Source organism: Pinus tabuliformis, chromosome 3_2, assembly GCF_031772625.1.
Source record: "Pinus tabuliformis cultivar Carrire ecotype Pingquan chromosome 3_2, CPIR1, whole genome shotgun sequence".
Taxonomy (NCBI): domain Eukaryota; kingdom Viridiplantae; phylum Streptophyta; class Pinopsida; order Pinales; family Pinaceae; genus Pinus; species Pinus tabuliformis.
Window position 1 is genome coordinate 890,201,848 of NC_142302.1, and position 17,485 is coordinate 890,219,332.

The following is a 17,485-nucleotide window of genomic DNA, read 5'->3' on the forward strand; positions in this document are numbered from 1 at the left end:
GATGTATCTGGTCAATACCAGGCCAGACATTTGTTACGCTGTCAACACCCTCAGTCAGTTCATGGTGGAACCAAAGATGGCTCATTGGGCAACAGCCAAACATGTTCTCAGATATTTACAAGGAACAATCGATTATGGACTCTTGTACACCAGAAGTAAGGATATCAGATTGATTGGGTTTACTGATGCAGATTGGGCTAGAAGTTAAGTGGACCGGAAAAGTACCTCTGGGTTCTGTTTCAACATTGAATCGGGGATGACCTCCTGGTGCAGTAGGAAACAGAAATCCGTAGCTCTGAGCTCATCTGAAGAGATATATATGGCCCCCAACACAACTTCGTGCGAAGCCATATGGCTTAGAAAACTGCCTGTAAACCTATTTAGAAGGAGGATGGAAGCGACCAGGATCATGTGTGATAATCAGAGTTGCGTCAAGCTCTCTAAGAATCCAGTATTTCATGATTGGTCAAAGCACATTGATATTTGGTGTCACTTTGTCAAAGATTGTGTCCAACGAGGAGCTATATAGTTGAGTTACACTCCTACAGGAGAACAGGTGGCAGACATCTTTACCAAGGTCCTTGGAAGAACAAAGTTTGCTTATTTCAGGGTGAAGATGGGGATGATAAAGAATCCATTTCAGTAGTCGAAATGGGTATGTGTCAGATGTTGCAGTGTAGATGCAGTGTTGGGAGAAAGGACCAGCAACAACACGGATGCAGAAAGATTTGCAGTGTAGATGCAGTGTTGGGAGGAAGGATCAGCAGCAACACGGATGCAAAGGGAGCTGCAGTACAAATGTAGCAGTGGTAGTGGTAGAGCCATGGGCAACAATATAGAATGCAACAACGCAGAGGATGTTGGGTAGCAGGCCAAGCATCAACATAGGTACCAGTGCGGAATGATCAGAGTAATGTTCAGTTGTGGAGCTTTACTAGAGCACATTCCTCGCTAAGAGGGAGTGTTGATTTGAGATAACATCGGATGTGCTCTAGCCACAAAAATTGGTGGAGAGACTAAAGCACATGGGATCTCCAAGACCCAGAAATCATTTTGGAAAATTCCATCCGAATAAGGAGTTATTAAAATAATTAATATTTTTAATGAGTTCCTAAGTCTAAACTTAGGAAAATAAAAATATTAATGGGTATTAATAAAGATAAGGATGAGAAGCTTCTAAAAGATAAGGATCAAGTTTATTTTAATCTTAGACGTTGATTAGGGATTTAATCTCAACCGTCGATTCATCAACAGGAAAAAGTATAAGAGGGGGCTTGAGGGTCAGTTGGAGACACACTGAGGGAGACCAGTCAGTTTGATTTCTGGAGCGGGGCTTGTTGAGAAATTCGAACTAGAAGACTGGATTGCAACAAGAGGTAGCGAGTACGAAGTAGAGAGGTAGGGACAGTGCTGGAGGATCAACACAAAGATCAGAGAGGCGGACGCAGAGCCACTTAGGAAGACACACAGGTAGCAGGACTGCGCAGTCACTGGAGGGCCTGCGTGGGTGACGCAGAGAGGCCCAGTGCTGACGTAGAGAGGCAGAGTGCTGACGCAGAGGGTCTGGGAGTTGCACAGAGGTTAGTTGGTCTGACGCTGAGCCTAGGGGAGGTGCCGAAGAATTTATCTCTGTTGGTTGAGCCAGTTTGGCACCCTAGTTGTACTCAAGAAAAGCTAATCAATAAAAATCCTCCTCTGCTGCACTGATTCCCCGCATTGGGTTTTTCCGCGGACAATTGTCCATAAATATCTATGTTGATGTGTTTGATTCTTGTGCATGTATTTGTTTCTGTATTATGGTGTGATATCTGTAGTAGAATTTATTTTAATATTTACTGAAGGGATTTTGTAAATAACTTATTGAAAAATAAGTAGGTAAAATAAATCAGTTGCTGCAGTAACAGAATTTTCATAGAATCAACAGTCGAGATTAAGTCCCTAATCAACGACTAAGATTAAAACAAACTTGATCCTTGTTTCTTAGAAGCTTCTCATCCTTATCTTTATTAATACTCATTAATATTTTTATTTTCCTAAGTTTAGACTTAGGAACCCATTAAAAATATTAATTATTTTAAAACTCCTCATCCAGATGAAATTTCTCAAAACGACTTCTGGGTCTTGGAGATCTCATGTGTCTTAGCCTCTCCTCCAAGTTTCAAGGCTAGAGCACATCCTATGCTACCAAAAATCAACAAAAAGGAGGTGCTTCAGAGATAGAGCAACATGCAATTGGACATTGTTGCTAGAGCACTTTCCTCGCTAAGAGGGAGTGTTAGTTTTTGGTAGCATCGGATGTGCTCTAGCCATGAAAATTCGTGGAGAGGCTAAGGCACATGAGTTGTAAAGAACCCAAAAACCGTTTGTTGAAATTCCACCCAGATTGTATTTTATTAAAATAATTAATATTTTTAAAGGGGTTCTTAAGTCTAAACTTAGGAAAATTAAAATATTAATGGGTATTAATAAAATTATGTGTGAGAATGATTTAGAAGGAAGATCAAGTCATGTTTTAATCTTAGTTGTTGATTAGAGACTTAATCTTGGCCATTGAAATCTGAACGAGAAAAGTATAAGGAGGCTTGGGGTTCATTTAGAAACACACACGGAGAGAACGAATTGATCTGGAGTTCGATTTTTGGGGCTAGGAAGCTGAGAATTTGAACTGAACAGAGAGGCAAAGAGAAGCTAGTGGAGGCAGCACAACAGCTAGAAGGACTAACGCTGGACCAATCTGGGCCCACGCAGGCCTAACACAGAGCCAGAAGGGCCAGCGCAAAAGCAGAAGCTGCCCTCCACATAGAAAGTTGGAACTGCCTGAATAGCCGGGAAGGTTGACGCAGAAGGCAGAAGAGACAACACAGGGTTGACGCAGGGCTAATGCAAAGCCTGTAAGGCTGACGCAGGGCCTACGCAAGGCCATCGCAGAAGCAATCGAGGTTAGCCAGTTTTGCTGCCAGATCAGCTAGAATCTGCCGGGTGAAGTGAGGTAAAACTCACTCAGTTTTTCCGCCATTGTATTTTCTCTGTCACTGGATTGCCGGGAGGGCATCCAACATTTGTATTCAGAATTACTGCTTAATAATAGAAAACCCTCAGAGCTGTTGCACCGGTTTTCCCGCATTGGGTTTTTTCGGGGACTATTTTGTCCAAAAATAATTGTGTCCTATGTATCTTGTTCTTTGCTCAATTTTCTATTTCATGTAATCAAATTTAAAGTAGTGTAGGTTGCAGAAGTAATTTGCTTTAGTATTCAAAAAATAACTTGATAATGTATATTAAAATCAAGTCGGAGAAGTATTCAAAAAATAACTTGATAATGTATATTCAAATCAAGTCGGAGGGGTTCCTTGGAGTAGGAATTTTCACATTGTTCATTAGTGGAATACCTTGCCCTCTAATTTCACCTATAATAAGTTTAACACACTAAAGGATCATCTAAACATTGATTTGGTTGATTAACAAGTGAGATTTTGGGACTGATTTAAAAGTAATAAGTGGCTGATCTATGAATGTCTGGTGCATTGGTGAATTAATGGTACAAGTGTTGCATCTTGTTGATAGCTTCTCATCTCATTAATTCGTCTCTTGCACTCTTGCATTTTGGCATCTCACTTGCATTGATTGTATTCAAAATCACTATTAGCATTCTCATTTTTCCTTTGTGCTTAAGAAGAATTGCGTATCTCTTTTGTATCTAATTGGAAGATATTGTTCCTAGTTGATAAGTAACATAAGGATATCTTGTTTAATAAGCATCTTGGGTAATTGGAATTGCTAGTTTTGTTATCTTGCTCCATTGAATTAGCATTTCAATCGTTCTGTAAAGTGTTCCTTTAATTGCTCTTTCCATTGAATCTCATTGTGAGCTTTCTTGTCATTCAAGGAATCTAATCTTGATAGGAGCATTTAAATTTGATAATCTCATTGAATACTTGTCAATTTTTGTTAATCTCATTAATGCAATTGCTCATATCTTGCATTCTCATTCTAAGTTAGAAGTGCATCTCTAAAATATACCTCCAAGCATAAGCTTGGTTGTAAGAAGATAGGACCACCTTTCTCATCCAACTTGCGAAGTTTACACCCTCATTTGTAGTTAACACAGGTGACCTTGTGGTTCTCTTGCGGGCAATCCCTTGTAGGAATGAAGACACTTGGGTGGTTAGATTGTTGGAAATAATACTGAGAGGGGGGGTGAATCAGTATTATCAGATCAATCAAACTTTTTCAATGCTCAGAAACATATACGCTACTTCAGTTAGGTGAACCAGCGTGTACACGCTACTATGACTAAATAAAACAGCGTATAAGAAGAAAACTCATAATTTAGTTAGCTTATTCTTCAGTTAAGTTCATCAGGACATTATTCACCACATTAATAGTAAACAGGTGTAGTATAACAGAACAGATCAAAAGCCACACACATGAACACCAAGATGTAAGGTGGAAACCCAATGTGGGTGAAAACCACCTGCTGCAAGTTGTCTCTATCTTTCTTTAATATGAAACTTCAGTTTACAATCTTTTGTACTGGTGCAGCCTTATACCAGTACGCAGGCTACAACCTGCAGAAGGCTACAACCTTCTCTCGTTCTCCAAACTTCCTTGGAAGGGAGCTCCAACCCCCTTTGCTCTTGTACTAGCCAAGATACTAGTACGTAGGTGCTGACCTACAATCTTCTTTCCTTCAGGTACCACCTTTCATACATTTTCAGACTGGATATTCCTGAAGCACAACATTACAATCTGTGGACCCCAATTCATTCAATTTTCACAACAGATCATTGAAGCATAAAACAACCAAACTTTGAATCACTGAACCACTGAACCCTGTCAATCACCAGTTACCAGAACACAGAGCAGACTACAGAACTCTGCAATAACAGTCAGACCCCCACTGTAAACCCAAAATCAAGCTTCAAAAGATATACGCTACTTCAATGAGCAAAACCCGCGTATACACGCGCTTTTACCGAAGCCAACCTGCGTACAGATCTAAAAATAAACTTTCTCAATTTGCAGCTGTACCAGACATCAGTTAGACTCAGAACATAACATTGCGACAATATGCAGATCTAGAAATACGCATAATCAACCATATCATGATAGTGCATTTCAAACCATTAGATCCCGATCTATCCTTAGATCTAGTCTTCCATCAACCGATGTGATCTCTCCTTGGCTTAGATCAAGCAACCCAGAACCTGCATATCAGATCTCTTTCTCTCTTAGATATTCAAGCCTTGTCGAAAGATGATTTTGCCTAATGATCTTCTTCTCCTTATATAGCCTTAGGCCTTGCTCAATACCAAGAGCCAAAACCATAGTAACACAATACCATCAACTTCAAAACTAGGGATCGACACGCCCGTCGAGACACAATGGTCCGAAATCATAGGCACAACTTCCAAGGACTAACCACCATGGACTAAAGGTACTTTTCCACATACACGTGCTTTTTCTGAATCCAACTAGCGTGTACACGCGACTTGGGCTTAACGAACCTGCGTATATGAACTTCCTTGGCATGCTGTACTAAGATCTGTCTTCTGATTAAGTTGCCATCACCTGTACCAACCTCTGAGCACCTGTACCAACCTTTGAGTGAGTTGCCATCAAGGACAACACTTGAATCATAATGCCAACAATCTCCCCCTTTGGACTTGATGGCAACCACCACACCAAGTCACTCTCCCCCTTTGACATCAAGGGCAAAGGGCTGTGCTCCCCCTGAGGACATGCTGATACCTCTGCTTGGCTGTGCTGACTCATGCTCCCCCTGACAGTAGGCCAGATCTGCAAAAGATGTTCTTCAACAAGAACCAAGACTTATACACCATAAGGGACTTTCCTATCACCAAAAGACTCAATACTTACATCCATACTCCCTACCAAGAGGGGACATATCAGAAACAACCAATTACATTACAGCAGTCATCCCAGGCATAGTGGGGAAACCAACATAGGCCGTTACATGACCTTGACTCCATAAAAGAGATATCACAAGAGAGATATATGACATAGAGACAACAAATCTAGACCAAGACTTATGAAAATCATCAGCAGCATATTATAAACATCTTTTTAGATCAGCAACCAGGATTTCTTTCTGAGCTCCTTTTCTTGAAATCAACAACCAAAACATCTGAATGCCAACAATGCTTTATGAGACTTTTAAGCTGCTCCCCCTGAACCTGTGCCTGCTGCACCTCCTGAAACCGTGCCTGAAGAATTCTGACATACCCATTGCTGTTCAGAACTCCAGAGTTTTCCCTTGCTGTTCAGAACTTCATATACGCGATTTCTCCTGCAAGAAAAGGCGTATGGACGCGGATATAATCTCTGCAACATGCGTACACCATACACGCGACTTTCTCAGCATAAATCCGCGTGTATACGCGTATATACCTTTCGTAACTTGCGTATACCAACTTTTCTGTAGAACAGACAAGCTTCAACAGCAGGATGAAGCATCAACTACTCCCAGCTTTTGTCTGAGATATTCAAAAGTTTCCCTGGGCAGTGGTTTTGTGAGAATATCAGCAACTTGTTCCTTAGAAGGAACATACTCCAACTTGACCTTTTGCTCAAGCACTTGTTCCCGAAGAAAATGGTACTTGATTGGTATGTGCTTGGTCTTTGAGTGCATGACTGGATTCTTTGAAATGCTGATTGCACTTGTATTATCACATAAGATAGAGACGGGTGGAGTGCAAGTGATTTGAAAGTCCTGCAAGGTCTGCATCATCCAAAGAAGTTGTGTGCAACAAGATGCTGCAGCCACATATTCTGCTTCAGCTGTAGATAAGGCAATCGAACTCTGTTTTTTGCTGAACCAAGATACTAATCTGGAACCCATGAAGAAAGCACCACCACTTGTGCTTTTCCTATCATCCACACTTCCAGCCCAATCTGCATCTGTGTAAGCATGAAGAGTGAGATCTGTATTTCTAGGATACCATAAGCCATAGTTTTGGGTCCCTTGAAGATATTTGAAGATTCTTTTGACTGCCTGAAGATGAGTTTCCTTTGGGTTGGCTTGAAATCTTCCAACCATTCCTACTGCATGTGTAATATCTGGTCGAGTACCTGTCAAATAAAGCAAACTCCCAATCATGGATCTATAAGTGGGTTGGTGAACTGCTGCTGATTCATCATTTGCACTGAGGCTGCATCCTGTAACCATGGGTGTACATACTGGCTTTGACTCTTCCATGCCATACTTCTTCAAGATCTGCTTGAGGTATTTGGTTTGAGACAAGAAGATACCTCCTTCATTTTGTTGGATTTGCAATCCAAGAAAATATGTCAATTCTCCAAGAAGTGACATTTCGAATTCTTTCTGCATAACCAAGGCAAAGTTTTGACTCATAGTCTCTTCATTGCTGCCAAAAATAATATCATCTACATAAACAACAAGAATTAGCAATTTGTTATTTTCAACTTTTATATAGAGATTGCTATCTGCTGATCCTTTTGAAAAGCCTTGTTGGTGAAGATATTTGTCCAACCGATAGTACCAAGCCCTTGGAGCTTGTTTGAGTCCATAGAGTGCCTTTTTCAATCTGCATACAAGGTTTGGATCATTCCCAAGAATGAAGCCATCTGGCTGCTCAATATATACTTCTTCTTCTAAGTCTCCATTTAGGAAGGCTGATTTCACGTCCATTTGAAATACCTTGAAGTTTTGAAAGCTTGAGAGAGCAAGGAACATTCGGATGGCCTCTAGTCTTGCCACAGGAGCAAAGGTCTCTTCAAAATCTATTCCTTCTTGCTGTGCATACCCTTTACAAACAAGTCTGGCCTTGTTTCTAATTACTTCTCCATTTTCATTTAATTTATTCTTGAAGACCCATTTTGTTCCTATTACATTCTTATCTTTTGGTCTAGGAACTAATTCCCAAGTGTTGTTCTTTTCGATTTGCTCAAGTTCTTCATCCATTGCTTTGACCCAACATTCATCTTTGCATGCCTCTTTCACATTTTGTGGTTCAGTGGAGGAGAGTAGTGCCAAGTAGCTTGAAGCTTCTGCAAGTGTCCTTCTTGTTTGTACTCCTGCTTCTTTCTGCCCCACAATCTGAGTTTCTGGATGATTCTTTTGGACATATCTGGATGGAGTCTTCTCTTCTATTCTTGTCTGCTCCTCTGGTTCTTCTTGAGATTCTTCTTCTTCTTGAGGTTCTTCTTCTTCATCATTTCGCCTTTGAGAGTAACCTTCATCTTCTTCAATGTCTTCATGATGAACTTGCCTAGGAATATATCCCTTCTCATCAACCACTATATCAATACTGTCAACAATTCTGCCAAGTCTTTTATTGTAGCACTTGTATGCTTTGCTATGTGGAGAATAACCAAGAAGAATGCCCTCATCTGCTCTAGGTTCAAGTTTGCCAAGTTGCTCATCAGTATTCTTAATATAACATTTGCTCCCAAAGATTTTGAAATGCTTCACGGAAGGAGTTTTACCACTCCAAAGCTCATGAGGTGTTTGAGTGCTGTTTACTCGGACATTTGTTTTGTTAAGAATAATAACAGCAGCATGTGCAGCTTCACCCCAGAAGGTTGCAGGAGTACCTGATTCATCGAGCATAGCACGAGCCATTTGTTGGATAGTTCTGTTCATTCTTTCCACAACCCCATTTTGCTGAGGAGTTCTAGCTGTAGAGAATTCTCTTCTTATCCCATGTTCATCGCAGAAATCGAAAAATTCATTTGATGTGAACTCCCCACCTCTGTCAGATCTGAGGCACTTAATTTTGTGTCCTGATTCATTTTCAGCCAATGCTTTGAAGGATTTGAATTTTTCGAATGCTTCATCTTTGTGCTTCATAAGCCCTAACCAAACAAACCTTGAGAAATCATCAATGAATAATATCAGATATTCTTCTCCTCGAGGTGTCCTTTTCCTAAATGGACCACATACATCTGTATGGACTAGCTCAAGAGGCAAGCTAGCTGATCCTTCCTTCTCTGGAAAGTTAGTTCTGGTTTGCTTTCCAAACTGACAAGATTTGCATATGGTGTTGTCTGGAATTTTGATATCTGGAAGATCGCGAACTGCCTGATATTTGCATGCTTTCCTTATTTGTGAGAAGCTTAGATGTCCCAACCTTCGATGCCATAACCAGTGCTCTTCATCCTTGCTAAGATAGCATTGTTGTTGTCCTTCTTCAAATATGTACAGATTATTTGGAGTTCTTTTGCCTTTGAGAACTGTTTTACCTGTATCAAGATCACGAACAAGACATCCATTCGATCTGAAAATAACCTCGGTTTTTTGATCACACATCTGGCTGACACTTAGTAGATTATGCTTCAATCCATCAACATACAAAACATTTCCAGCCTTGACCTTTTCTTTCAAAGGAGCAATACCTTTTCCTTTTATAGTTGCAGGAGTATCATTTCCAAAAGAAACTTTCTTTCCCTTTTCTAAAGTAGAATAAGATTCAAGTTTTTCTTTATCACCTGTCATATGTTTCGAACATCCACTGTCAATGTACCATAGATTTTCCTGTCCTTCTGCATAAAAAGCTATCCCACATCTTTCTGTCTGAGGTTCCTTTATTCTCCATTTTTTGGTGCTCGTGGCTTGTTCCTTTTTCTCCTGAAACCTGCTCCTGCATTCAGAGTCTTTATGACCAAAATTATTGCAAATAGAACATTCAACTTCATTTTCAAGAACCGAAAAGTTGTTATAGGTCCTCTTTGTAATCCCTGTCATACTTCTTTGTTTTTGAGCTTCCCTAGTCATGATTGTTTTATATGCAACACATTGAGCTGCTTTGTGACCAAAGTTATGGCAAGAAAAGCATTGTCCATTGAAGAAGCTTCTGCGGTTATTGAATCTACCAGCCAACTGATTGTAATTTCTATTTTCATCTATTCTTGAGCCAAACTGAGAAGATTTTACCTGTGGTTGGTTGTAGCTTTTGTTCACCCTTAAGAAGGATTGTCCCTGATAGTTTCTGTTTGTAATTCGTCCCTGCTTTACCTGATTATCTTCATTGTTCTTCTGCTCATTTCTTCTTGCTGCATCAAGATAACTTTTTGAGGTGGATGCTTGAGAGGTTTCTCCATTATAGCCCAAACCTGTCTTGTTTAGAGGAGACCGCTGCACATTGATAATCTCATCCAAAGTTTCAGATCCTTTGACAAACTTAAGATTAATAGCTTTTGTTTTCTCAATTTCTTTTCTGAGACCAACAATTTCACCTTCTAGTTTTTCAAGATGTTTTTCCTTTTCATCAATTTGAAATTGCAAAGTATCAATGATCACACTCTTTTCTTCTATGCATCTCTTGAGTCTAGTAATTTCATTATAGAGATTATCCACATCTACAGCATCCTCATAATCATCATCTTCAAATGCCATTAACAGCTTATATTTATTACCTTGTTCATCTTCATCACTGTTTGATAAGCCATCACTATCTTCATGGGTGTAGTAGCTTTTCTTATTTGCACTTTGTTTCTTGTTCCATCTAGCAGGTTCTTTTCCTTTATCCTTATAAGGACATTTTGCAGCATAATGACCTACTCTTCCACAAGCAAAGCATTTGAAAGGTAGCTTACCTCTGAACCTTCCAGAACCCCTTTGAAGATTTCTGACAAAATTTGATTCTTCTTCCTCTTCTTCTGGAACATGGCTTGCTTCATAGTAATCTTCTTTTCCTGATGCCTTAAAAGCAGCTTCCCTTCTGTTAGATGGACCTCCCTTTCTCATTTCATAAGCAGTTAGAATTCCATGTAGCTGAGACATAGTGAGAACACAGAGATTTTCTTTTTCTTCTATTGCAGATACTTTAGATTCAAACTTGGGGGATAATGATCTTAGAATCTTTTGAACTACTATAGTCTCTTTTATTTCTTCACCCAAATTTTTCATGCAATTAACAATCTCATCTACCCGAAGAAAATAATTAGCCACACTTTCATCATTATACATCTTGAGAGTCTCATATTGAATCCTGAGAGTTTGAAGTTTAGCTTGCTTTACCTGTTCATCTCCTTCATAGCTAGTGATCATTTTGTCCCATATCTCTTTTGCTGATTTGAAGTGCATGACCTTCATGAATTCTGTTTGGGATATACTTCCTAATAGAGTACTGACTGCTTTTGCATTTGTTTCATACTGCTTTTTCTCAGCTGGATCTGTAGGAGTAGCTGAAGGAAAAGCATAGCCTGTTTCTACAATGTTCCAAACTTCTGTACCAAGAGATTGAAGATATGCAGTAACTCTTACCTTCCAATAATTGAAATTTGTCCCATCAAAAATCGGTGGCCTGATTGATGCTTCTTTCTCGTAGTTGCTCATGATGAATGATCTACCTTCAAGCGATCAAGCTTCTCTGAAGGACCTGCTCTGATACCAATTGTTGGAAATAATACTGAGAGGGGGGGTGAATCAGTATTATCAGATCAATCAAACTTTTTCAATGCTCAGAAACATATACGCTACTTCAGTTAGGTGAACCAGCGTGTACACGCTACTATGACTAAATAAAACAGCGTATAAGAAGAAAACTCATAATTTAGTTAGCTTATTCTTCAGTTAAGTTCATCAGGACATTATTCACCACATTAATAGTAAACAGGTGCAGTATAACAGAACAGATCAAAAGCCACACACATGAACACCAAGATGTAAGGTGGAAACCCAATGTGGGTGAAAACCACCTGCTGCAAGTTGTCTCTATCTTTCTTTAATATGAAACTTCAGTTTACAATCTTTTGTACTGGTGCAGCCTTATACCAGTACGCAGGCTACAACCTGCAGAAGGCTACAACCTTCTCTCGTTCTCCAAACTTCCTTGGAAGGGAGCTCCAACCCCCTTTGCTCTTGTACTAGCCAAGATACTAGTACGTAGGTGCTGACCTACAATCTTCTTTCCTTCAGGTACCACCTTTCATACATTTTCAGACTGGATATTCCTGAAGCACAACATTACAATCTGTGGACCCCAATTCATTCAATTTTCACAACAGATCATTGAAGCATAAAACAACCAAACTTTGAATCACTGAACCACTGAACCCTGTCAATCACCAGTTACCAGAACACAGAGCAGACTACAGAACTCTGCAATAACAGTCAGACCCCACTGTAAACCCAAAATCAAGCTTCAAAAGATATACGCTACTTCAATGAGCAAAACCCGCGTATACACGCGCTTTTACCGAAGCCAACCTGCGTACAGATCTAAAAATAAACTTTCTCAATTTGCAGCTGTACCAGACATCAGTTAGACTCAGAACATAACATTGCGACAATATGCAGATCTAGAAATACGCATAATCAACCATATCATGATAGTGCATTTCAAACCATTAGATCCCGATCTATCCTTAGATCTAGTCTTCCATCAACCGATGTGATCTCTCCTTGGCTTAGATCAAGCAACCCAGAACCTGCATATCAGATCTCTTTCTCTCTTAGATATTCAAGCCTTGTCGAAAGATGATTTTGCCTAATGATCTTCTTCTCCTTATATAGCCTTAGGCCTTGCTCAATACCAAGAGCCAAAACCATAGTAACACAATACCATCAACTTCAAAACTAGGGATCGACACGCCCGTCGAGACACAATGGTCCGAAATCATAGGCACAACTTCCAAGGACTAACCACCATGGACCAAAGGTACTTTTCCACATACACGCGCTTTTTCTGAATCCAACTAGCGTGTACACGCGACTTGGGCTTAACGAACCTGCGTATATGAACTTCCTTGGCATGCTGTACTAAGATCTGTCTTCTGATTAAGTTGCCATCACCTGTACCAACCTCTGAGTGAGTTGCCATCAAGGACAACACTTGAATCATAATGCCAACAATCTCCACGGGAGGTATCATTAATGAGGCCTTAGCCTCCTTCCTTTGGACATCTCTCTACAACCTACATTCGAGACTAACTTCAAAACAATTGAGAGTAAGGACTCATCTAGATAGGGCATTTAACTAAAATTTACCAAGATCTTGCATTTCACTTAGATCTAGGGCTTGCACTTCATTTAGGATAGATTTGCATCTTGCAGCGACTGTTCATCCGGTAACTTGGAATCTAAATTTAATTTGAGCAAGTAAATAATCCTAAGGCACTGATCTCTAACTTTAATCATTGGAAATCTAATCAAAATTGTGCTTGATAATCATACTTGCTACCTAATCTTTAACCAAGTTGCTAGGCCATTCAGCGGTCTCCTTTACTTGTTGGTTTCCGACAAGTAGTTAATCTCTTCATTCCTAGGGACTAGCCCCCGTCTACAAGTAAGAGACAACTTAAATGGACAGGGCAGGGATCAGAGTGATAGCCCTTTCCTTGAGCGTTGTCGCATTCTCATGTGCAATTTGAGTGACAACTAAATTTCTTAACATCTCTTTAATTGAGGGGTACCACTCTAACAATATAGAGATTTCTTGAAACTTATGTGACCTAAGCTAGTAAATTCCAAAAAAGGAAGCACAACATTGAAGCATTGTAATGGAAACCCTAGAATGCATGGCTTTTTGTGTATAAGCATAGGGTGTGACTGGCCTATAGAAGTGAAAGAATTTGGAGTTGCCGAAGGAGAAGAAGGAGAAGTTGTTTTTCTTCGGTTAAAAAAACAAAGCAAATACCATTTATGGTCAAATAATGGTTTTGGAAAGACCTACAATTTGTCAAATGGTAATGTCCCTCAATCTACAACTTGGTGACATGATTTAATGATCATTTATCCCATCAGTTCCAGAATGTTGGGATTGATAGAGGATCTTGGAATCAAAGTTTCAAACATTCCATTTGTCCATGTGACTTTTGGCACATCAACATACTCAAAGTTCATATTGTTTTGGTTGAAGTTTTAATTGAAACCCTTGGACTGGGGATGGCCTCCATCTTTGCACAAATTTGTTTTTTGCTCTTTGCACATGCATTCCTCTAGGAAGGAAACTCTCTAAGTTGTTAGGGGTTCACAGTGCAGAAATATTTCTTAATCCAATCCAATGGTCATTGGTTTTTATGTTCAATTAATTTCATTTTTGACAAAACATGCATGGATTGGTTTCTTGTAGATACCTGCATTTTTGCTTTTTTTATCAATGGATATTATAAAGTTACTTTTCAGTCCCCTTGGTCAATGTATTTCACTTTGTCATATTCAGTCACAAGTACAAGATTGTGAGTGCACAATTAAGGGACTTGTATTTCTTATTTCCAAGTATATAGCGGAATTTATTAGTTTGAAGAAGGTCTGTGCTTATTTAAATCAAATGATGTTGTTTATATTCAGATTGTGAGACATATTAATTTATGTCTTTTGATTTGTATTGACTTTGGAATATTAGATTTTTGTTGAGTAAAGAATACTATGTGATATAAGCATATTTGTAATGATTTGAATTTTAATAATCTCCTTGTAAATGATAATCATAAACTAAAATATCTTTTATTGCATTTCTAATCTGATTGCTATTTATTTATAAATATGCAAGGCTTCTTATTGTGCATGCCGTTTTTGGTTTTAGGCAGCACGAGTCGGGGGTAAAATTCTTGTAAAGGGCTTATATTCGGGGCTTGCAGGAAACCTTGCAGGTGTTTTGCCGTAAGAATTGTTTCTTTTTATCCTATTACTTTTACTTGTTTTTTGATTAGCTTTGGTTGAAGATTATTTTATAATAAATAAAATACAACAGCTAGCTTTTGTACTTTTTCTTTTGAAAAATGAGCACAGGACCATATGGGTTTTCTGGGTCTGAAACACTTAATTATTGGAATGGTATGTGCTTGATTGTGAAAGAATATCAATTCAATATAGAAGAGCAAATGGTTATAGAACAAGTTAGTATTAGTGTAATCCTACTCAAGCATTAGGGGTATGATCATTCAAATTTATATTGTGGCTCCTTAAGTAATGCACTGTTAGGAAATGATTTATGACCATCTGAAGCCACCAATAAGAGACCCCACTCTTATGGTCATTACCACTTATGGTCGTGACTGCTACATACAGGCTAGAAGCTTTCTTATGAGTCCACATTACAAATTTCCATAGGCACATGATGACTATCCATTCTGCTTCCAAGTCATCACTTAACGTACTTGTTATTTGTAAGAAAATTGTGATGGGATGCTAGGGCCCTTCCTTGACCCTAGTTGGACCTTTACCGTTGCGTATTTAAACTTTGCTCAACCTTACATACTTTGAAAAACAAATGCATAAATGATACATGCATCTTATAAAGCACATGCTGATGTAGATGCCTAATTAGTAACTACTAACATCTGTGGAATGTTTATAGTACTGCAAAATAAAGTGTTGTAGGGATTGTCTGCACCATTAGGGTGTGAAATGTTATACTCACCTTTTATGAATTTATATGCACACGAGTTGTTTATAGCATGGCACTCTTTTCTTTTTTAACAGCAACTGGGAAAGATTTATATTAATAAAATTGCAACAAAGATTGTTGTAGAATTACAACGAAATGGGCTTCCTGCCCTGGAGATATAACTATACAGATGAGTCTTTGTTCTACTAGATTCTGAGTATGTACCCAGTGTGGCTTAGTCTTAAACAACTTAGTTACATATATTTTGCAAAAAACTCCTAAAATATAACAGACTTTGTAATACATTCAAAAAAGTAAAAAAGGGTAGAAGCCAAGTCACTTATTCAGTGCTTTCTCCTTGTTTGGGTCAGCTGACACCTCATCTGCAAAATGCTGATGTGGCAGTGGATAGTCCTCTTTATGCCAATCCTTGTTCTTTGCTGGAGCTGTTTCCAAATTTGCCTTCAGAAGGCTGTGTAGGATTGACCTAGTAGTAGAGGAAGAAGGGGAGGCAGAAGTACAAGAGGAGAAATAGGCCATCTGAAGCAGAATTGCACAAACTTCTTTCTCCAGCATTGAAATCCTGTGTGTCTAGAATACCAAGGAACTTGTTCTCATGAGTTCCAACTTGTGAGTGTTGAACCTGGAGCTTGTCTTCTCGAATTCTCAGTTGCTATTTCAATTCTTTGATTCCGGTCTCATTGCTCTCTAGCAACTGTCACATTCTTCAAAGCTCTGTATTGTCCATATCTGGGCGGTGATAACTTTCCTTGGCACACCTGAGAGCCATTATAGAATTTCGATGGGGGGTGGAGCTTGAATAGTGAGTTGAAGTGCATGATGGGAGGTAATAGATGAAACAGCCTAGGGATATATACTTCTTATTACTGTTAGGATTAGCAGCCTGGCAAGGTCCGGTGCAGGTGCTAAGCAGTAAGCACGTGGAGATATGCCCACTGTCACGTTAGCATGATCTCCTGTCACTTTAGGCCAATTCCTACAAAACCACAGGAAGTATCCTAAATTCCTAATATTTAATTCCTTAACAAGTTAGTAGACCAATGCCTAGAAACCCTAAGTATGATGAATTTTAGGAGTAAATTAGATGCAAGTGTTAAATTTGATATATGGATAAATAATGCAGAAATATACAAACCAGCACTTAAAAATTAATGAAATACCTCACCAAAATGTTATCTTTGATGTTCAAGAGTGATGTAGAAGTGCATATACCATGTGAGATGATCCTCCTTTGATTTTCTCTTGATTATATGACCTGAATATTGAATGGCTTGTTGATGTCCTGCACTTTCAGTACCTGTAAAATGATAAAAAATGCACAAAACATCAGTTTGGAGTGCTTTTCAAGCAACCTGGGAGTGTGGAAACACACTAGGATCAAGTATCCACAAGGATGTCTTCTTTCCTAAGTTAGGAAAAGTACAATAATTAAAGTCAATTAATTAATGTGGACTATTAAGTCATTTTCTAAGGATAAATAATCTAATTGTTTAAGTGACTTAGAAATGATCTGAACCATTGATCCCCAAGATCTTCTAGAAGGGGGATTAGGGTTTGGGATTTGGGCTTAACAAAGATTATAAAAGGAACCATAAGGGAGAGGAGTGGACACAAGAGAGGAGACATAAGTAAAAGTTATTTTCGCTAGTGTGAGTGGCTTAGTAGACTGAAGCGCAAAGGAGGAAGAATGCAGGAGGATTCGAGGGCATATCTAGGAGGCCGAATTGCTGGAGGTTGCAGGGCTGAGTTGTTGGAGTGAAAGGGAGGTCGATTTTATTGGAGAGGCTGATTTACCAGGGCCAAATTTCCTGAGGTGTAGAGGCAGTTCAAAGGGAAGGCACAAGGCTGATTTGCTGGGCTGAAATTCTCCATGTCAAATTCCTTCAGAGGTTGATTTCTAGTGGATCAAAAATTCTAGGGCCGAATTCTTCCAATGGGGGCTGTTGAATTTTGTAGCTATGGTCAGTCTTCATAATTAATATTTTACTCCAGATGTATTTGTAATAAATATAAAACATGTTCTTCATGCTATTGTCAAAAGAAGAAAATATATGACATGTTCTTCATGTCAGTTTTGAAAAGAGAAAATTTGATTTTTTGGCTCTTCTCCAGTCAAGTCGGCCCAGTGAAGGAGATACCCATTCAGCTAG

The 17,485-nt window shown here is 39.1% G+C and overlaps 1 protein-coding gene across 1 annotated transcript in view; it reads left to right on the forward strand.

Annotated features, from left to right (window-relative positions):
* The window catches only part of SAMC1 (S-adenosylmethionine carrier 1), a 317,141-nt gene that overhangs the window by 109,036 nt on the left and 190,620 nt on the right, over positions 1 to 17,485 (forward strand). The window contains exon 4 of the mRNA XM_089418748.1: positions 14,511 to 14,587. Coding sequence (XP_089274874.1) covers positions 14,511 to 14,587 — 77 coding nt within the window. The remainder of the gene's footprint in view (positions 1 to 14,510; positions 14,588 to 17,485) is intronic.